General features: G+C 37.2%; 1 protein-coding gene across 2 annotated transcripts in view; it reads left to right on the top strand.

Moving 5' to 3' along the window:
• LOC124539959 (protein 4.1 homolog) overlaps window positions 1-23,221 on the top strand; it is an 89,818-nt gene extending 66,597 nt beyond the window's left edge. Inside the window, exons 1-11 of one of the 2 annotated variants that reach the window (XM_047117332.1) lie at window positions 1,763-1,867; window positions 4,276-4,376; window positions 7,999-8,092; window positions 8,723-8,784; window positions 9,116-14,800; window positions 15,019-15,237; window positions 15,803-15,898; window positions 17,891-17,977; window positions 19,578-19,685; window positions 20,096-20,206; window positions 20,710-23,221. In XM_047117332.1, coding sequence (XP_046973288.1) covers window positions 1,822-1,867; window positions 4,276-4,376; window positions 7,999-8,092; window positions 8,723-8,784; window positions 9,116-14,800; window positions 15,019-15,237; window positions 15,803-15,898; window positions 17,891-17,977; window positions 19,578-19,685; window positions 20,096-20,206; window positions 20,710-20,781 — 6,681 coding nt within the window. In that variant the 5' untranslated portion in view covers window positions 1,763-1,821 and the 3' untranslated portion in view covers window positions 20,782-23,221. Of the gene's footprint in view, window positions 1-1,762; window positions 1,868-4,275; window positions 4,377-7,998; window positions 8,093-8,722; window positions 8,785-9,115; window positions 14,801-15,018; window positions 15,238-15,802; window positions 15,899-17,890; window positions 17,978-19,577; window positions 19,686-20,095; window positions 20,207-20,709 lie in introns of those variants that run through there. The other variant, XM_047117333.1, reaches the window with a different exon arrangement.
• Window positions 23,222-23,870: the final 649 nt, after the last annotated feature.

Genomic DNA, 23,870 nt, shown 5'->3' with positions numbered 1-23,870 from the left:
ACTAACTATCGTTAGTCTAGCTGCGAATATTATTTAACAAAAAGGTCATTATAAATGTAAACACTATTCAATTAAAGCAAAGTAAACATAATTAATTATGTACTTTACATTACTAAATGATTCTGACTAATGATAACATATTAATTGATTATAAATTATTAATTATATATCAATATGTAATATATATTTTGGGAATGAAAAGATTGCCTACTGGTTGTGTCTTTTTATATTGGATATTTTGTAAATAAATACAAATTTGAGTTTCTGTCGTCGGTTCTTCTCAGGTCAGGGTAAAATCTTTTCCGAACCGGTAGCGTTTGATTTGATAATCAACTCACTCACCAGTTATTCTACCGCCAAATAACAGTACTCAGTATTGTTGTGTTCCGGTTTGAAGCGTGAGTGAGCCAGTGCAACTACAGGCACAAGGGACATAACATCTTAGTTCCCAATGTTGGTGGCACATTGACGATGTAAGGAATAGTTAATATTTCTTACAGCGTCATTGTCTATGGGCGATGGTGACCATTTACCATCAGGTGGCCCATATGCTCGTCCGCCAACCTATACTATAAAAAAAGAATAATTTTAATACATTTTTTAATTTTTAGTCGTTTTCAAGATATTTCAGACTTACAGACATATTAACATAAATTGAATTGGTTACTATGATATCACAGACAGACGCTACAATGTTGTTTGTTTGTGTAGATAATTTATTAGCTATTTGTTGATCATTATTATTATTAGCGGTGATACGACTACGACAGACCTCGCTCCTCCATCGTCTACATATTCACGAGTTTGACTCATAAGCACAATTGTCACCTTGCCAGCGTGCAGTTTGGATGATGCTATACGACGTTTTTTCGAATATGACCATTTATTTAAATTAAAACATGAGTATGTAAAATGAGCAATTTTTATGGTACTGTTGTGAAAAAGTGTAATGCTTTAATAGTTTTGTGAAATCATTCTTTTTAAACCGTTTAAACGATTTTGATTTAAATTTGGAATGGAGTTTGAAGGGAAGGGGGGGTGTTATGGTGGAGAATTAATAATTTCGTAAGTAACTAATATAAAACACGGTAAATAACCTTTTCGCTAGTTTTAATGTTTGGATATTTTTGACCAATTGAGTTAATTAGAAGATGGTTTAATTCTTTAGGGACCTATATCGTGTCTACAGTATATTATATATTGAACACTCATTGATAAATTTATAGGACATTATTAGTATTCAAAATTTAAAAATTACTCTGATTGTTAGGCTTTCGCGATTAAATCACTGAACATATTTTGATGAAATTTGTTACGGAGTAAGTTTATGTCCCAAGAAAGGATATGTAGACTTTTTTATTAAATCTTTGAATGCGTAAAATTGACAGTTAAGTTATATTTTTTTGTTATAAATTTCGTGCGGCTGAAGTCGCTTCCTCATCTTGTATATTGTTTAGTCAGAGTAGTAAGTTTAACTAATACCCCAACCCCAACTCCTCCTATATAAAGGAGATAAATTTTAGGGGGTGTTGTGTGACAGTTCATCATGCACAATCATAAAAAAAAATCTATTAAATTCGAAAACAATATCATATGCAAAATGGTGACGTAATTTCGCATAACACCATCCACCCAAACATTGCACACAAGCGCACCGATCTAGTGAAGTAGGCGTTATTAATACACAGTTTACTCACAGACCGAACGACGTCACGTCTTATATACTAAGCGATACTAAACGGTCAGTTCATATTCGAATCTTGTGCAGGCAGGCACTAATTAAAAAAAAAAAAGAAAAACGTTCCATTTTTAAAAAAAGAGATGGTTTTCAACGAGTGTTGGAATCCCAGTTGCGTTTCTAGTTCTAGTGAGTATTTCATTGGTCGATACGTGATGGTATATTCGTATTTTTAGATACTTCAAACACAACGATTCGTGTTTCCGTACAGTAATGTTGTTTTGGGGTATACACAAAGGTGATCTGTGGTGTTGTTGTGTATCGATGTTTAATTAACTGTATGTGTGAAGTGATTACTTGATTACCTAGTTTTGAATTACAATTTTTACAAAGTATTACGTTTGGTTTCCGAGCTTGTGTGATTTTCTTTTCCCGGTATTCGTATCCGTGTTATACGTAAACAATATTATATTCTATGTTTATAAAAATGGATGAAAGATTTAAAAACTTCGCGAGTAAAAGTCTTGTTACTATGTAGTGTTCAATTAATGTCTTTATATAGTGCAACCTATACGCCATTGGGTAAGGTTCTTGTTTCGGTGGAAACGAGAGAATTTTTCAAACAGATAATTACAGGTTCAAATAACAAATTGCCTCAGGAAAATAGTATTGTGTTGAGTTCATAATATTTCTGATGGGTTGAATGGTTTATTGAGGTTAATGAAATACATAATTATGCACTTAAAACTTATACATTATATAACTGAATATTTTAATTATTAAATATTATTTTAAATATTATTCATTAAAAGAGTACTTTTTAGAAAGAAACGCCTGGAGTTAGGCTCGGGTTCCATCATAAGACACTAATTACTGTAAATAACAGCATTGTAAATCTGTTTATTTGAAAAGAGTAACTATGCGAGTTTCTTGCCGTTTCTTCTCGCTAGAAGCTGCCGAAACGGTGGTAGTATTTTATTATTGACGATTCAAAAAGGATTCATTGTGAAGTTTACTTGAATAAAATTGATATGATTTGATTTGAATTATATATTTTTATTTGTTTACAAATAGAAATGATCTCGTTTACATACTCTGTGTGTTATCTTGTATTTATAGATGTACAGTTTAAAGTGATCTATGCGTAGGGGGCAAAATACTTGACTATTATTATTATATACTTTGATATTTTTATAAGTGCATTCTTAAAGTTTTTTTTTTAAGTTAAAATCATATTGCATTCCCTTAACTCGTAGAAGGTATCCAGCTATAGTCTCCCTTAACCAACATGGATTTTGTAGTATAATACTCGGAATTTTTACATGAAACATTTTAATCAAACTTACATTCATACCGGATAATTTCTCGGAAATATAAAACGGTTTGCACGGGATTTAATTTGTTTAGTATAATTCTGTCTTCTTTCCTCTTTCTCTGAATGGCAGCTACTGACTCTTTTACGTATATCATTGACATTACCATTTGCATGTAGGTTACAAACGATATAAAAGTCGAGTGTTTTATTTTCGTGATCGTAATAAAGCGGGCTTTACAGCACAGCTTCACTTTATATTAAGAATAAATATATCCATACGTACATATGTGTTTTATGTCTTACTAATATTATAAATGTAATGCTCGGTTGTTTCTACCTCGACAACTATAATATATACTAGCTGTGCCCGCGACCCAGTACGCGTTTGAATTGAACAGAAAAAATATCTGCTAGTAAAAATCCCGCAAAATCAGTCCAGCCGTTCCCGAGATGGAACAAACAGATAGACAGACAAATATTGTAAAAAATGTTATTTTGCTATATGTACCGTGTAAACATGCATTGATTTCAAAAAGGGCTATTTTAATATAACAGACAGACACTCCAATTTTATTATATGATTTTGATGATTTTCCATAACACAAGTGCTTTAGCTACTTATATTGGGATCGGAGTACTATATGTGATGTTGTCCAATATTAATATTTAATATTTTTTTAATTGTGTTTTTTTTACATAGCAATTAATTATATTACATCCTCCTGATGTTACACTGGCTCACTTTTAAAATCGAAACACAAAATCACTAATTATTGCTGGGGTGCACCCAGGGCTCGTACAATTCCCTACCACTACGTACATATATGTTGGACAATTAATATTTGTAGCGTGAATTCTAGTTCTGTTCTTTTAATCGTTTTATAATTGATATGATCACTATAATACTTTATTTGTGAGTATTTACTCAGCTATCTTTGGGTAAAAGCTGCTACAGCAAAGGAACATATCCGTTTGTCTGTTTATATACATATTTGTATCCAGTATATAAGTATTTATTTATTAACTTATTTATAAGTTGAGTTCAGTATATCTCTAACTTTGTCCCATATCGAATTTATTGCTGTTTTTTTTTATCTGTCAAATGGCCTGTAGTAACACTCCCGTACTACCCCATAAAAGTGAAACACAAGTATGCAAGTGTTCATTATTTGTGGTATTATGTATGATGACTGGGACCTACGAAGGCTTGCACAAACCTACCAACAACTTAAAGTTAGTTTTTATTAATCACTTATTAAATAAAGTATCGTTGAATTTCCAGCGTTGGCATCAGGCGAAAAGGATGAAGCGATGCCACCGGAAGCTACCAAGCGCCACACGATGCCGCCGCAGCCCGCGCCGCGGCCCACCATCAAGGACAAGGTAATCTCGACCTTATCACTATCGACATACACCACAATATACAATAACTCACCTTTAAAAAAGATTTAATAAACGATTTTAAATATTAGAAAGAGAAAGATATATATAAGGCGATGTAAACGTATCAATCCTTCTCCTTCTAACGCTACACTAATGCGAGAAGGAAATAAATACAGCGACGTCTTGTTTTGTTGACGTTACATTCGTTTGATTGGGAGTTAAATGATACTGAATCGATAATGTGCCTTTTGAAATATTGTAAATTAATTTAATAAATACTTAAACATTATGTTGTTATATGTGAAAATCAAAATAGACATTATTTCATCTGATTTTTTATGTTGAGTAGAATATAAAGTACAGATTTGTATGTGTGATGTGCACTCAGCGAGGCTCATTCGCTTAGCTCGAGCTCCAGTAACGACAGTTAAGGATAGAGGGGTTAATAGGTTCAAGACTGACCGGTTTTCGGTTACACTGTTAAATGTATAATCCCATAGGAAATACCTCGTGAAAGTATTTTACCGCGCGCCGTTTGTTACGTCTGGTTAGCGTTATCTGTTCTGGGAAAACGTGTTCTGGAATTTCTTTAGATTCACTTTTTGGTGTGTTAATTATGAGATTATAGATTTAGATATGTTCCGTAAAAACTGGTATTATACACTCTGGGTAGGTACCAATCATTATCAGATTGCTGCTTGATGGAAGAATACGTAATGATTGCTATACTAAGTATTGATTTAGTATTGTTGTATTCCGATGAAGTGTGAGCCAGTAACTATAGCCACAAAACATATAACATCTTAGTTTTCAAGGTCGATTACAAGTAGAATGGTTATTTAATTATTTAATATTTTTATCACTGTCTGAGCTAAGATGGCCCAGTGGTTAGAACGCATGCATTTTAACCGATGACTTTGGATTCAAACCTAGGCAAGCACCACTATGTATATATGTGATTAATTAGTGCTTATAATTCATCTCGTGCTCGGCGGCGAAGAAAAACATCGTGAGGAAACCTGCACGTGTCTTTCATCGAATTCGTTAGTGAATTTCAACGAAATTCTGCCACATGTGCATTCCACCAACCCGCATTGGAACAGCGTGGTGGAATATGTTCCAAACCCTCTCCTCAATGGGAGAGGAGGCCTTAGCCCAGTAGGAAATTTACCAGGCTGTCACTTTACTTTTTTTTTTATTTTTCTAACACTGTCAACGTATCTCATATGGCAGTGCAGTCTTACAACCAGGTGATTCATTTGCCAGTCTGCCAAATTATTTGACATAAAAAAGACTTAATATGAAACCGCATTGACCCAAAATATAAATGTCGTACAGATAACTTTACATTCAATATAATTATATATCTAGGTGATAAAGTCTATTTTGATTTTCAGACACAAATATTCAAATTTATATTGTAAAGCAAAACAAAAGATACAAAGCTATAAAATTGTTCACAAGAAAGAAAGAAAGTTAAATTATTTCCGAGTGAAAAACCTAGTTAACATTTCATACACAGATTGTATTAGGGATTAAATTATCGAAAATATATGCATGTTACGCTTTGTGCAGATTAAAATCATATTCATTATTGGTATTTTAATATAGATTAGATAATCATAATAAAAGTATATACTAGTATCTCAAAGTGAAGATATGAATGCCCTGCAAATGCATTAATTAGCATAAAACATGGAGTTTTCGAGCTTATTCCACCATGTTACTCCAATGCAGATTGGACTTAATCGAGTATTGTGCCTTTATATAATGTACATACTTTGATATGATTATCGTAATGTATATATAATTCAATATGAACTAATATTTAATAACAGTTACATAATTATTCATACTAATCAGGGCCATCAAACATAGTTGACATTGCAACAAATATCATGTAAACTAATAGCGTTTGCACGGTAATTGAATCATATATTAAATCATCTATAAAATACTGAAATGGAGGGAAACACTGGGACTGTGTACTCTTTGCCGCGGTTTCTTTGATAAGCTACGTAAATGTGCGTACGGATAAAGCGAACACTGGTACGCGTTGTTAGTACAGGTGTCCGGAACGCCATGTCCGTACTTGTAGCGTGCGTACACTCTTGGTCGGTATTTGTTCGCGCGTCAAATTGCACGCACATGACTGTGTACGCTATAATCGCAGTGGTCCATACAGGACCTGTATAGCTGCGTACTGATAACATGTTTTTACGTTACGAGTAGTTAAGAAATACTGCCCACGCTCGCCCAGCGTCAATCGATCCAGAGCGAATATGTAAATTATAAAGAAAGTGGGAACAAAAATGTTGATTTTGCAAGATTTTCAAATAATTCTTGAAAGAGTTGAGCCGGAAATGAAAAAAAAATGAATACTAATTATCATAATGTTTTCATCATTGACGCTCGAAGAAATCGAACACGCGCGTCTATTTTGCCGTCCAGATATAGCGTACACAGTTTTGGTCCAAAAACCGAAAACCGACAGACGTTGGCTCGCGCTGTGAGCTAGCTGCTAGTTAGATATGGCGTTGCGGACACGCCTAAACTAGCAACGCATAGCAGTGCCCGCGCTATCCGTCCGCACGTTACCGCGTTCCACTAACCCTGGTGTGCACGCTGCGGGAGCAGTTGCGCCGGCGCTCGGGCGGCGCCGCCTCCGCTTCGTCCGCGTCGTCGCTCGAGGGCGAGTACTACGCCGACGCCAAGGTGCTGAGCCCGAGCGGCCGGTTGATTCCGATGTGCCATTAGACTGTCCGATAACCCACTGTACTATAACGCACTTGATGTTTACGAACTGAAGCTACGTCGTTGTTGCGAAACTTGCCAGTTGAAATTTGCAGGGTGACTGATTCCTTGAAATATTGTCCTACCGTGACTTGAGTTAAAAAATAAAGTAGAGTTCATTTAGTCCTGTTCAAATAGTCTACAGAATATTTAAGCACACAATTCATGCCTATGAATTATATGTAAAACAGGGAAAGAACCAAGATAATGTATCTTGTTTTTTTTTTTTGCGAATATGTTGTGATGTGATAGAGACTGCGATGGAGTTTCACGCCCTGGTGATTTTATACCACAGAAAACTCTATAGTTTCTATTGATGTAATCCAATAAAATCTGATGGGACTAAATCTCGCCATGGCCTCTTCCCAAGGCATCAAATTCAGATAATTTATTTTCTGAAGAAAAAGGCAATATGCCAAACCAAAACAGTTTATTATTACTGTTGTTTGTTTACAAACATATATTTTGGGGCATTTGAATGCCCTTTTCCAAAAACATTTTTATCGGTTAAAATCCAGTGGAATTATAAAACGCATTTTTTATATAAAAACTTCAACAACGACTGTAGTTTCAGCCTTGGAATGTAAATGTAGTTCGTAACTAATATTATTTAAAGCTTAAATTTAAAAAAAAATAACTTAGAACCTAAGCCTTTATTTTTTTTTTATAGGCGGCATGACAAGCTAAGATAAAATTTATTTCAGTATTGGCTGATAGATATAAGATTTTTTTGAAATGGCTTTTACTTTTTATTTTATATTGTGAGCTATCGTCTAAGGCAAGCAATACACGTGAGGGTAGTTTTAACTGTAGTTTATTGTTATTCTAGAAACCGCCCCCGGGTGCGGTTAAGGTGATGCCGACAGCGCCGATGGACAAAAAGGAAGAAATGAAATTCGCTGAACGAAAACCTGCTGAAAATGGTACGACAATCTTAATAACATATCGCATTCATACACTTTAGAATAAATCTTTCAGATCGCTTTGATTTATAATAATAATGTTATATATAGTAATATATGATATGTATAGTATAAAGGAGTCGAGATGGCCCAGTGGTTAGAACGCGTGCATCTTAACCGATGATTGCGGGTTCAAGCCCAGGCAAGCAACGCTGATTCATGTGCTTATTTTATCTTTATAATTCATCTCGTGTTTAGCGGTGAAGGAAAACATCGTGAGGAAACCTGCATGTGACAAATTTCATAGAAATTCTGGCACATGTGTATTCCACCAACCCGCATTGGAACAGCGTGGTGGAGTATGTTTCAAACCTTCTTCTCAAAGGGAGAGGAGGCCTTTAGCCCAGCAGTGGGAATTTACAGGCTGTTGTTGTTGTTGTTTATAAGGTTATAGAATGATGCGAGAGGAAGGTTTTTGTATATAATACATGGACAATATAGTCAATTATCACTGATCTTTTTAGAAGCTTGACGTGATGTCGTAAATAAACAAATTTTGTAGAATATTTAGAAAGCCGTGTGAAGCCGAGGCTAGTGATTATAACTTTGATTATTGGTAACTGTTTGATGTGTGCACTCAAATCTTTGCAGGCACCGATACGACCAGTGATCCAGGAATCACTAATAATGTCGAAACGCCGAAGAGATCGAAGGTAAAAATATCGTGTATATAATATTACTTTTTCAATTTGTTAATATATTATTGAATGGTAGAAAAAATTGCATAACACATACATGTTTCTGTCCAAGCGTAGTTATTTGTAATGTACATATATTTGTAAATAAATACTCGTCTTAGATGCATGCGATGCATATATTTGGACTCGCACTCAATGTATGTGTTGATTGAACGAACAAGCTGACTTAGAGCGTTGCCTACACTGATTTAAATTTTCTTATCAAATGTAGTGTTTTCGTTTTGTATGATTGTTTTCTTATTTTATATATTTTGTTTTTTCATCCCTAACCCTTATCCGTCATCAGGGAGGTTTCGCGCTATTTGGTAGCAGAAAAGAGAAATCGCCTAAAGATGATAAATCGCAAAAGGAAAAATCTCCCAAAACAAAAGATAAAGCGGATAAGTCTCCAAAGGATAAGTCGCCGAAAGATAAGTCGCCGAAAGACAATAAGGTCAAAGATCCCAAAGCAAAGGTAGCCGTGCTCGATACTTCCAACGACAGCTCGAACCTCGACAGTTCAGTTGACAGGAGTCCTGTGAAGGGTGAGGGTAAACCCAGTTTCACTAAGCCATACGAATATACAGACACTGAAAAGAGTCCGACTCGGAAACCGTACATCCAAGGTGCTTTTAGTTACGAGAAAGAACCTATTTCTGATGAAAAACAAAGAGGCTTAGATGACAATCAGAGCCCTGGAACGAGAAAGGCTGGACTTGCGTTTAACTACGCTCCAGGAGAAGATAAGAAAGTGGCTGAGAGTGCTGAAAAGAGGAAAACTCCAGAAGATCTAAGTAAACTTAAAACGCCTGGTATTGATTATGTACAGTCAGCTGCCTTGAAAGAACAAGCTAAAGTGCCCAAATCTAACCTCATAGATCCAACACTTGCTTTATTAGATGCGGAACGAGCGCATCACGAGACTCCTGTTTCTATCGCCCCTGTTGTGGCTAAGGCCGACAATGAGATCCAAGTTGTTATTATAACTGGTCGTTATAATCCTAAAACAAAGAAACTAGATGACGCCAATGGTACTATTCTAGTCACAAAGGGAACGCTAAACAAAGCGACAGGAAAAATACAAACTGAAAAAGAGCTGATTAATACTAAATCGGGCCAAATTAATTACACAGATCCAGTTACGGGAAAACAAGAAGTAAAGAACGGGCACGTCGATACAAAAAGTGGCCACATTCTGTTTACGACCGGTGTTATCGATCCAAAGACCGGTAAAATGGACCCAACATTGGCACAACAATATTGTTTCGTTGAAAAATTGGAAGATAAGGTTGGACCCAAGCCCGGCAGAGAAGTCGATTTAGTTGTTATCACAGGAAAGTATGACGGAAAACATAAGAAATTGGATGCTTCTCATGGACATGTTGAAGTATCAAAAGCAGTGGTCGCACCTGATGGTACTATTTCTTCTAATTACGGTCTGATTGATCCGCGTCATGGAAAGATTGACTACATTGATCCTAAGACAGGAAAACAAGATCCCAAACAAGCTTATGTCGATCAGAAAACTGGCAATCTTCTTGTTACAACGGGAGTAGTAGATCCAAAATCAGGCAAAGTTGACTCATCATTAGGACAACAATTTAGTGTTGTTGAGAAGGATGCCACAAAAGCGAATAGAGAAGTAAGATTAGTTGTAGTAACAAGTAAATATGATTTGAAGACTAAGAAGTTAGATCCTTCATTTGCTCATGTTGATTCCATCAAGGGAGTTCTTAGTGGCACTGACGGCAAAATCTATACAGAATATGGAATCATTGACCCAAGAACTGGTGACATTCAAGTTACTGACCCGAAAACAGGCAGTCAAGAAATTAAACATGCAACCGTCGATCCGAAAACTGGAAATATTCTCCTGTTATCTGGTGTTATTGATCCTAGAACTGGAAAACTTGATACAACCCTAGGACAACAATACAGTATTGTTGACAAACCGACATCTACGTTTGCTTCGTTGCCCGGAAAGGAGGTACAAGTGGTTGCTATCACTGGCAAATACGACGCAAAGAGTAAGAAATTAGACAATCCGAATGGATTTGTCGAAACATCGCAGGCCGTTATTAGTAATAAAGACGGCAAAGTACATAGCAACTTCGGCGTGATCGATCCCAATAACGGCAAGATATTCTTCACAGATCCGAAAACTGGTAAACGGGATTCCAAACAAGCGACCGTTGATCCTAAAAGTGGAAGTTTCCTCCTCACATCTGGAGTCATTGATCCTAAAACTGGTAAAGTCGATTCATCTCTTGCTCAGCAGTTGGCTATCGTTGACAAAGACGCTCCTAAAGGTATACCTGAAAGACTTGTTAATTTAGTTATCGTGACCTCTAAATACGATACGAAGAACAAGAAGCTTGATTTAACAAATGCACATGTAAATACTATACCCGGTAAAGTGGACGATGACGATAAAGTACACACTGAATTGGGAGTTATTGATCCAACTAGCGGTCAAATCACAATCACGGACCCTGTAACTGGTAAACAGGACGTTAAGAAGGCGGTATTAGATACTAAAACAGGAAATATGCTACTTACATCTGGTGTAGTTGATCCCAACACAGGTGTTGTTGATCCCACTTTAGGACAACAGTACACAATTGTAACTAAACCTAAAGATACATTCGCCTCTGTGCCTGGTAGAGAAGTTCAGTTGGTCATTATAACTAGTAAATATGATCCGAAATATAAGAGGCTGGATAATCCTAATGGCCATATTGAAACCTCACGCGCTATTATTGCAACAGACGGAAGAATACATTCAAACTTCGGTATATTAGATCCTAAAACGGGCAAGGTAGAACAAATCGACCCCATTACCGGAAATCAAGAAGTAAGAAATGCTGTTGCAGATCCCAAGACGGGCAATCTTATTCTTACAACTGGCGTTGTGGATCCCAAAACTGGTAAGCCTGATTCATCGCTGGCTCAGCAAATATGTGTCGTGGATAAAGATACAAAACCGGTGGAGAGAGAAATTCATCTTGTTATCATAACAACTAAATACGATCCGAAAGTAAAGAAAATTGATCCAAGTCAGGGCACTGTTGAAACCGTCAGTGGTACAGTTGGCCCCGATGGTAAGATTCGTACTGAATTCGGTACTGTAGATCCATCATCTGGAGAAATAACAGTCACCGACCCCAAGACCGGCAAACAAGAAATTAAGAAAGCTCAAATTGATCCTTCTACTGGTCATATGTTGGTTACCAGTCAAGTGGTTGACCCGAAAACTGGCAAAGTTGACCCCAATTTGGTACAACAATACAGCATTGTTAACAAACCTACAGTTCCACATGCAAAACCGGTATCACGAGGTGAGTTGCGTATCGTTATTGTAACAAGCAAATACGATCCAAAAACGAAGACCGTGGACGCCGGTGCTGGTACTATCGATGCTTCCAAAGGCTATGTTAACACTGAAGATGGTAAAATACACACCGACTTCGGTATCATTGATCCGAAATCTGGTCAGATACTTTATAAAGATCCCGTTACCGGCAAACAGGAGCTCAAGCAAGCTGAAGTCGATCCTAAGACGGGCAATATTATCGTGACCTCGTCTGTGGTCGACCCTAAGACAGGCAAAGTTGATCCTTCATTCGCTCAACAGTTGGTTATTGTTGATAAGCAGAATGTGTTGTCTAAAGTAGCGCCAGTGTCTCAGAGAGCTAGCTTACCCCCGGCTTCATTAACCTCATCACCTTTAAAGACTCCCACATCCACGCCAGTTCAAACACCCTTACAATCGCCAGTCAGAACATCATCACCTGTAGTAGGTCAATATCAAAAAGCTTCACCGGTCACCACAGTTCGGGCCATGTCTCCGACCAAACCAACAACTGCACCTCCAGAGCCACCAAGAAAGAAGATGGTTAAAATCATGGTTATCTTTACTAGACTCGATCCTAAGACAAAGAAGCCTGACTTCCATACTGCTGAAGTTGAACATCTAACTGGAGTTCTAGACCCGAGTGGTTTAGTGGAAACTAAATATGGTGTTATCGATTCTAAAAAAGGCAGTATTGCCATAACGGATATTGCAGGTCAGCGACAAACCAAGGAGGGATTGATATTAGATGCAACTGGCCAAATATTCATTAATTCAGGTGCTATTGATCCTAAAACAGGCAAAATTGACTCAAATATGGGTATGATTGTAAGCATTGCTAAACAAGATGATCCTGTAGTAGAAATTACAACAATTACTGGTCCGATTGACCATAGAACAGGTAAGGTAAATATTGCCGACGGTGTTGTCGAGCATACTAAAGGAAAAGTGGACGCTGAAACTGGAAATATTTCTACTAAATACGGAGTTATCGATCCTTCCAACGGTGTTATATTCGTGACAGATACATACGGAGCTCAAGACACAAAATCAATCCAAATTGATGAGAACAATGGTCAGATAACTGTTATTGGCGTCGTCCATCCCAAGACTGGAAAAGTTGACCCAGAATATGGACAAGTGCTTGTAGTTGGCAGTCATATCGATCCCGTCGTCGAAGTTACGACTTTCGCAGGAAAGTTGGATACTAAGAAGGGGGTGATTGAACCGAAACATTCGGTTATCGAGAGCAGCACGGGACAACTCAATCCTGATAACAATAAGATTGACACCAAATATGGTCAAATAGATCTTGTAAAAGGTACAGTCACGTACAATGATCCGAAAACAGGTAAATTTGAGAGCAAAGAACTTAAAATCGATCCTGTTACTGGTCAATTTTTGTTACGAAGTGGGCAAGTCAATCCGAAGTCAGGCAAACCGGACAAGGATATTGGCAGGTTGATGTGTCTCAGAATCATTCAAACGAAAATAGATCCCGTTTCTGGCAAGCAGATCGTGTCGAATGATCCCAAAAATGTCAAAGTTGACCCCAAGACGAACCAAATATGGATCGCCGGACCGAAAGACCCGCTGACCGGAGATGTCTTGTACACCGCGGGACAAATTGACCCGAACACTGGTTACATTGTTACTATTTACGGTCGAATGGATCCCAAAACTGGCAACATTACCAGAGCGACAGACATCGACAAAGCCCTCATCAAAGTCGATCCAGTCAACGGGCAGATTTACACAGCGACGGGAGACGTCGACGAGGACAACCAACCCCTTTATTCCGCTTCGCAAGTTGACCCCGGCAGTGGAGAAATATACACTAAAGTTGGGAAAATCGATTCACGCACGGGCAAACTCATCATTATTAAGATCTACGTCATCACCCAAAAAGACGAAAAAGGCAGAGTCAAGGAGCTCGATCCGAAGGAGTGTACAATCGACGAAACAACGGGCAGAATCATTACAACTAAAACAGTGTACGTCTATCAGATCATTGATCCGATCACCGGCGAGACCATCGACGTCGACCCGGACGACCCGCGGCTGAAGGGCGCGCGGACCACGGTCACGCAGACCATGACGCTGTCCGGCAAGATCGATCCGGTTACGGGAAGAATTAAGACGGAGTATGGAGACATCGACCCCGACACGGGAGACATCGACCCGAGCACCGCCGTGAGAGACCCCGTGACCGGTCAGCTGATATTGCACTACTCCCAAATCGACCCCTCGCACTTCGAAGACAAGAGCGGCAACTACACGATCGAGAAGGAAACTCACGACTTGCCCGCAAACATTGACATCCAGACTGTGAACACGCATAAGTTCTCGACGTTCGGCAAGGACGAGAGCCCGGCGCGGGGCGACGAGCCAAAGACCTTCACAGAGTACACGACGAGCGAGCACATTCGGCACCAGGGCTACGTGTCTTCCTCCACCCCCCTCTCCTCCAAGATCCCGATTTCGCAGCGATCTAAGAAGACGCCGACGCCCCCCGTCGTCGTCAAAACGACGACCAAGCAGCTCCTCACCAAGAACGACGAGGGCGTCACGCACAACGTGGAGCAAGAGGTCGAGAATCTCGGTACCGGGGAAGTCACCTTCTCCACCCACACCAATAAGGTTCGTTTCATTCTCTACGTACACTTCCAGTAACGGCCGTTGACGCCATCCTTACATGTCGTTTTTTATCATTTTTAACGTTGTTTTTTTGTTTTTCTTTTTTTTTTTTTAATTAGTTCCTTTTTTGAGCTTGACAGCTTCAGTAGTAACATAAATGTTAGCTAGGACTCATCTGTACATACACGTTGAATGCATGTTAGTCTAACCCTTAACTGTAGGCGGAAAGCCTAGAGCCGTCGGAGGGAAAGAGTCCGTATGTGACCGCGAGGGCGGTGACCACCCGCACGGCGACCACCCACCACGACCTCGACACGCAGGCTAAGACTCAGCAGATGGAGGAGCGCACGGTCGCGCAGACGCTCACCTCCTCCGCCACCCGCCAGGAGCAGAGGGTCCTGACCCAGGAAGTCAAAACTACCGTCACCACTGGCGATAAGGTATGTGCCCCTCGTTTTTAACGCCATCTTGTCATCTCATTGGCACGGTTTGATTTAATTTCGAAATGTTTCCTTAACTTTGGTTCGTTCATTTTATTTATTTTTTTTCTTTTGCTTGTATGGCAGCTTTTTCACGAGCGAATGCGCTTAAGATCGCTGCTGAATGCTTGCAGCCGTGTACAACATCTTAATGTTACTCTAACGTACCAAAACATACTGTATTTTTGAAGCATTTGAAAGAAAATCCAAAACATATAATGTAATGGGTGTGTTGCCCTGGAATATTTAATTTTTCAGAATTCAAATTAGTTGTGATGTGAAAAAGCCGTCATAATACTGCATGTTTGATTATGTTCTAATTTGATTTTTTTTTCTTTCCCAACCCCTACATAATGGATGAATCTAACTAACGCATGGTGTGACCATCGAATGCCCTCCACATTACCTGACAATTCCGCCATGAATGGTGCCATCGTGTTTAATCCCGGACATTCGCCATCGAATTTGGACAATTCGGCAAACATCATATTAACCCTCCATCCGCACTCCATGAAACCATAAGCAGCTTACTAGACGCGGCTCAGAAAGTTCGCTGAGCAGCGGCGACTCTGGTACGCCCATCGACCTGGAGGAGGGCGGGGAGGGACACTACTACGTCACCGTGAGTACCTTTCTCGCAATAACCTTGGAAGATAAAAGGGTGATTTGTTGTTCAAAATTAAGGAACATTGGACCAAACGCTGTCTATTTCCTCGTCAATTTTATTAAATCAGATATTTCAAGTCACTCGTTTTATCTTCGAAATTTATTAAAAACTATTTCAGCGGGAATCGATTTTTGTTTTAATATAATAATAGATCGAAAGGAAAAGGACAAACATTCAACTTTAAAGATTCGAAGGTAACTCAAACGAATGTGTTTTTGATTGTCTGATAGAGATTTAATATCTTAGATGATTTTGTAAGAAAATTGGATGCAGCATGCCCTTACTTATAAGTAGACATAGCTAAGTGATACTTGAGTTACTCAAAATTATTTTCGTCAGACACAACTGCACTAAACGTAATATTGCCACCGGTTCCAAATGTAGACTCTAGGAAGAAGAATCGGCAAGAAATTCAGTAGTTGCTCTTTTCCAAAATTTCAAATATTGTACAATAAATTACGAATAATATCGACATTTTCTTACATTAAAAATCTTTGATAATTTAACTAATATATCGTAGTCATTTGATAACTATTTGCATGATCAAGTTTATGAGAAATTGCGCAAAATCCTCGTCAAATTCATTTTTTTTCCTAACGCCTTAATGAGATACATTGTAGGGGTAGATATCACCAACTACACAGATATTCTACTGCTAAACAGGAATACTTAGTATTGTTGGTTTTAATTGACTGAGCTAGGTTTAGGCACAAGGGACATATCATCTTCGCTTTCGAGCTTGATGATGCTTTATTACTTACGGCGTCAATGGAAAATTCATCCATCGTCCATTTACAAGTATGCCTACATATTTTAAATTAAAAATATGTCTCTTTTGATGACTTTACCTGTTAAAGTTGTGAGAGAAATTAGATCCAATTAGTAATAGAATGAATGTAACTGAACGAGGTCACATTTAATTACTACGCGCGCGGCTATCCCACGAACATGTCTATTTATACGTCGTGCAGAGCATGCAGTAAATTATTGCATGTTTAAACCTAAAAGTGTGATGATTTTTTAAGTCTTAAATATTTATCCAAAAAAATTTAAGAGTATTTAAGGTTAGTATAGCTTGTTATTCTGAGTGATGTACATTGTTAGTGTTATTTTCTTGATTTTTTTTAATAACATAGCAAAAAAGATTGTTTTTTTTTGTGAATAATGTTTTTTTATGAAGACTACGACTGTATCCATTATCTGATTGGTTGTAAATATAAGGTCTCGTAAAATGTAGTGTTAGTAAGTTATTTTTACATTATTTAAATGAAGATGTTTTATCAAAGGAGTGTAAGATTTTGTATATGATTTAGGTACATTTTTCAAAACAAATTTGTTTAACTAAACATATATATAGTACCTCAGACCAGATCAGATCTTCACCGAGTATTTGAACCAGCCATCTAGTTTTATTGACAATGATCGTCTGAGTCTTTGTCTTCAAAGACAATTTCGTGTTTCTTAAGTATACAAACAGAATGTAACCTTTTAATTGACGATTTGAAATTGTATAATGATTCTTTGGAGTTATATTATAAAAGTGTATACAGTGTTTCACGAACTTAAATTACTTGGTGGTAGGGCTTTGTGCAAGCCCGCCTGGGTAGGTATCATCCACTCATCAGTTTTTCTACCGCCAAATAACAGTACTCAGTATTGTTGTGTTCCGGTTTGAAGGGTGAGTGAGCCAGTGTAACTACAGGCACAAGGGACATAACATCTCAGTTCCCAAGGTTGGTGGCGCATTGACGATGTAAGGTAATATTTCTTACAGCATCATTGTCTAGGGGTGATGGTGACCACTTTCCATCAGGTGGCCCATATGCTCGTCCGCCAACATACACCATAAAAAAAATATTGGCTAACCCAGTGTGTTCAGGTAACAGAGGTAAGAAATTAATGTCCAAAATTTCTGGTGTAAAAATATCGATTGATGAATGTGTGCAGGAGCCGGGCTCGTACCGCACGACCACCACCACGGCCGTGTCGGGCAACGCGCCCTTCGGCAGCGTGCTGCACGGCGCCGCCGCCAGGGTGAGCTTTGTACTCCATTTTCAAAAAATCCATTATAATAAAAGTATAACAACAGCCTGTCAATTCCCACTGCTGGGCTAAAGGCCTCCTCTCCCTTTAAGGGGAAGGTTTGGAACATTCCACCACGCTGTTCCAATGCGGGTTGGTGGAATACACATGTGGCAGAATTTCTATGAAATTTGTCACATGCAGGTTTCCTCACGATGTTTTGCTTCACCGCTGAGCACGAGATGAATTATAAAGACAAATTAAGCACATGAATCAGCGGTGCTTGACTGGGTTTGAACTCGCAATCATAGGTTAAGATGCACGCGTTCTAACCACTGCATCATCTCTATTGATAATAATTTTTTGTTTATCGAAATATACGTAATTTATTGTCTGAAAATCAACATAGATCTAGAAATAACGAGTTTTCAAGAAGAATATCACTTTATTCTGTATTTACAATAGTGCAATAAAAGTGATTTTTTTATTTAAGCACATTGTTCCTCTCGCTTTCCTGTAATCTGTGGGAATTTATTTCGTGAAATGGGAAGTGTGTAGTAAGAGAGAAAAATCGGGAAGCACGCGCTACTTGATTTGACCATTGTACGCGGGGTGCTAGGCTTAGCCTTCAGATGGTATTAATAAAATTTCTGTGAGGATATTATGTTAATTTTTGCTAGTGATTAGCAATATTAACAAGATATTAAGTCAGATGGCACACATCTTAAGCGACTTCTGTAGTGCTCGTTACTTTTAACCGTTAAGCATCTGACAATTCGATTCCATTACACGCTTTTTATGGGGACATAACTGACAAACTTCGAGAGGCCTGCGGTGGCGAGGTTACAGAGTACAGGTTTTGACGACCTCCATGGTCGAGTGGTGTGTACACCGGTTTTCATGGGTACGCCACTCTGAGGTCCCGGGTTCGATTCCCGTCCGAGTCGATGTAGATTACCATTAGTTTTCTATGTTGTCTTGGGTCTGGGTGTTTGTGGTACCGTCGTTACTTCTGATTTCCATAACACAAGTGCTTCAGCTACTTACATTGGAATCAGAGTAATGTATGTGATGAAAAGAAAAAAGAAAAGAAAAGAACACTTTTATTTGGGACAACATGACACTTGGTACAAAATAACAAGTAAAAATAATAATAAATATACACAAAAAAAAAGAAATAAAATGAACAATAAAAAAAAGTAACGATACAAAAACAAATATAAAGAAAAATAACAACTACAATATACGTGACGTGTCCCAAATAGGTATACCATTCAGCAATTCAAAGGTGTGGACACCTAATGCTGATTTTCAATGGTACCCTTTTTTTTTTATATACCTACTGACGGGCGGTGACCCAATTAAAATACAAATACTAAAATTTAAAATAAAGACAATAGACATTACACATATAATTTATTTATAAGATAAATTGCATACATTAAATAATAATTTATTCATTCAATAAAACCACACGCAAATATATTTATATTTTGTATATGATGTTGTCTCATATTTATTTATTTATTATTTATACTTCTCGAGGCCTGAGGTGCCAAGGTTTGCCTTCGTAGTCGCTGTGCATTTCCGTGACGCGTCCGTGCGCTTGCAGATGAGCGCGGGCGGCGCGGCGGGCGACGAGGGCGTGGCGGGCGCCGACGGCGAGGTGGTTTCCTCGCAGACCATCAGCTCCAAGACGCGCACCGTCGAGACCATCACCGTTAGTACCCTCGCAACCCCCAAATCATTTGTTGAGCTCCAAGCTGGTACTTTGTAAAAGTAAAAAGTAAAGTAAAGTAACAGCCTGTAAATTTCCCACTGCTGAGATAAGGCCTCCTCTTCCATTAAGGAGAGAGATTGGAACATATTCCAGCACGCTGTTCCAATGCGGGTTGGTGGAATGCACATGTGACAGAATTTCGATGAAATTAGACAGATGCAGGTTTCCTCACGATGTTTCCCTTCACCGCCGAGCACGAGATGAATTATAAACACAATTAAGCACATATATATATAGTGGTGCTTGCCTGGGTTTGAACCCGCAATCATCGGTTAAGATGTACGCGTTCTAACTGGGCCATCTCAGCTCTTGGTGCGTAATGTGACTGCAATTGTCTCGTCTCGTTACAGTACAAGACGGAACGTAACGGCGTTGTGGAGACACGCGTGGAGCAAAAGATAACGATCCAGTCCGATGGAGACCCCATCGACCACGATCGAGCGCTCGCAGAAGCCATCCAGGTACGGCACTTTGATCATAGCAACGAATAGACCCTGCCCACGTCTTGATATTAGCGTATTTGTCTATATAGATCTTGATATTGATGTAATTCTCTGTGTAGTTTGGAATTTTAGTTAGTCCCTATTACCTAGACTTCATTTATCTATCTTGTGGAACATCAGATATGTTACTCCCATACGAAAACATTCCACGCCTGTGTTTGTCATTTTAGAAATTTTTGGTTAAAATATTTGAAATTCTTAAATTCTTCTTTTAATAACTTTATTTACACAAAGTATGTGTAAATAAAGTTACTAAAAGAAGATTTTAAAACTATAGTTTTTATCTAGTAAATACTCGTATTTGAGATCAATTCTAATTTGTGTTTTTATTAATAGCCGATCGAGTATTCAAACATATACTCAAAGTCGTCAATGTATGTTTTTTGCTGAGCAGTAATAGTAATTTATGTTACATTGGTCGTAAACTTCAAATTTCTCATAAAGCTTAATTTACTTCACAGGAAGCCACAGCGATGAACCCCGATATGACCGTCGAAAAGATCGAAATCCAGCAACAGAGCACGCAGCCCTAACTCACGAACGACCGCCATCTTGTGAGTGACGGCAAATGAATACAAGATGGCGTCCACACGTGTCAAAATGCCTTTTGAACCATGACAATGTAATCCGCTTAAGACTGCACAATAAATCTTCCGATTCTGGTCTCTTGGGACTTACCATCGGACGATTTATCGCGCAAGTCAGGCTTTCGATGTTATAATATAGCCGAGATGGCGTCGTTTGTTTATAATTGTATGTATATGGAGGTTACATACGTATAGGTTTAAGTGACGTCACTGAAAATATTAAATAAGGTCGAATCGATTAATCGTCGGATTAATCGATTTTTTTTTATATGTCGATGTTGTGTCGAAACGCACTTACGATTATTTTTATTCAAGTTATAACTATGCAATTGAAATTGTATGTAAAAATATTGTAAGTTACAATGCAGCATTTTTTCAAAGTTTTTTACCAACTTCGAACGAAGGGGGTTCTATTATTAAGCTTAGGCTAAGCGATACAGACTACTGGGCTTTTAGTACGAGTAAATGTTGCCATAGTGGAAAAAAAGTGTTCGTGTATTTCGAAGGGTAATTCTTCTAAAGTTTTTGATATTAGCTTTAAACATGTCACACGACTTAGACCACCGTTATTTAGATTAAAAAGTTAAAATATTTTTCTCTCTAAAATCTCAAACGACCAGATTGTAGCGCGGGACTAATTTAAAAAAAAAAAAACTCGATTGTCAATTCAAACCATTTCCGCGTAAAAAAAAAACATTGACATATAATTTGTTTCTTTATCATTCGTATTATCGAAATTATTATTTTTTAATATAATTTAAATTTTGTATGAGGTATTTCAGTTGTTTTTCTTTACTTTTTTTATATATAATATAAATTATAGGAGCATATTATATGTCTATGTGAGTTGTTATCTATGTTAAAATGAAATTGATAAAAATATTGGCGGGAACGTTGGGTTTGTATGTGCAATCGGGACCTAAATAATTAAAAAATTATAAAATATAATTATTTACGACATGTTGCTATAACTATTTCTAATATTACACCATTTAGGTGCTATTTAGTAATGTAATTCTATGTCTTGTGTGTTAGTGCCGTATTTTTTTTTTTTTTAATATTTAAAGCTGGCAACGGGGATACTTGGCTTTTTATAAAGCGGCTTGTGCAATATAACCTTCTGAAATTATAGATTTGTTATTGGTTCTACAAAAACTATATATACGTACTGTTGAAAAAATAAATAGTTGTTTACTTTCAAATGTCATATAAAGTTTTTTTTTTATGTAATTGTTTTGTTGTCTGTACATTTTTTTTCTGCATTTATTCTGCAAGCTGTACCAGTGCTAGTCTATAATATTAGTGGGTTATGTTGAATCTGAAAAGCTTACAGTGATTTTAAGGGTCTTCACAGTTATTTCTAAAGCCAGGCGAGCATTTCTTTACAATCACAAGCACAAACATTATTTATTATGCGATTCGTTGCTACGACTCAAAACCTTTTAAGCTACGTCTAAATGTTCTCTTAAAAATCGATCGTATAATAATATACATATATAAATATATAATTCATCGCATCAACGTTTTTTTATATATATATATCCGGTACATTCCAATATACCTTGTTTATTTCATTTAGAAATAAAATCCCATAGATTATTTTTATTTTTTTTCTCCCTCTATAATAAGAGTGTGTGTATTATCTGTGGGCGCAGAATCATAAGCAGTAGATTTTTTTAAATACGTAGGAATTATTTATGTAGTATTTATTATATAGATGTCATTTTTATTGTAAAATAAAAATGTACAAAATAATTTAAAACATAACACTCGATACAGTATAGATTGCATGTTACGTTTTACATTTTTTTAATATTTTTAATCTGTAGTCGCCCACAGACTAAACTAAGACACTGATGTACAATTATAATTAATATATTTCTTACGCTAGATGTAACTTTTTGTATTACATTAAGTTTAAATCTGATTGTGAATCAGAATGATGTGTAATTTCTCTTACTATTATTATTATTTTTTTTAATTATATGACATTATATTTTATTGTGAGTTCTTTATGCGTATTGATGGTTTAAAATAATTATATTAAAATTCTCAGTACGAATTTAACAATTGTAAGTACAGTCAGCAAAAACATACATCTCAAATAATTTTTTTTTGGTAGTCGGGGTATTTGTCGTACCGAATTCGTTAAAAAAATAACGTTGCATTGTATAAATGTAAATTGTCAATTTTGATACACTATCAGATAAATTTCCTGCTATCAATGAAAAGTGTTTTTTATGTCGACTGTACGTAATACGTCTTGCGTTATAATTTTATATTTATTGAAGATGTTTATTTTTGTAAGAGTCCCCAGCTCCGTATTATTTGATATTTAACGAAGTTATGAAGTAACAGATATTACAATAAAGATGCTTTGTTTTTATGAGACTTTTTATTTCAAACAAACACAAAAATCATTATCACAATTATAAAGTAAAATGTAAAGTAAAGTAACAGCCTGTAAATTTCCCACTGCTGGGCTAAGTCCTTCCCTCACTTTAGAAAGTTAGAGCATATTCCACCACGCTGCTCCAATGCAGGTTGGATGTGGCAAACTTTCGATGAAATTTGTCACATGCAGGTTTCCTCACGATGTTTTCCTTCACCGCTGAGCACGAGATGAATTATAAACACAATTAAGCACATATAAGTATTGCTTGCCTGGGTTTGAACCCGAAATCATCGGTTAAAATGCACGCGTTCTAACCACTGGGCCATCTCAGCTCATCACAATTACAAATAATAGCAACCCAGGCTTCGCACGGGTGCAATACTGATACTAAATATACTACAGAATATGTTCACTTACGACGTCGTATTAGAAACATCTAAAATTATCAGTGTTACTTAACTATATTGTCCATGTATTATATACAAAAACCTTCCTCTCAAATCACTCTATCTATTAAATAAAACCCCATCAAAATCCGTTGCGTAATTTTAAAGATCTAAGTACACATAGGCACAGACAGTGGTAAGTGACTTTGTTTTATACTATGTAATGATAATGATATTCACTAGTCACTTTTAAT

Source organism: Vanessa cardui, chromosome 24 (assembly GCF_905220365.1).
Source record: "Vanessa cardui chromosome 24, ilVanCard2.1, whole genome shotgun sequence".
Taxonomy (NCBI): Eukaryota; Metazoa; Arthropoda; class Insecta; order Lepidoptera; family Nymphalidae; genus Vanessa; species Vanessa cardui.
Note: the sequence above shows the minus strand (reverse complement) of the source record. Positions and strands in the feature narration are given on the sequence as shown.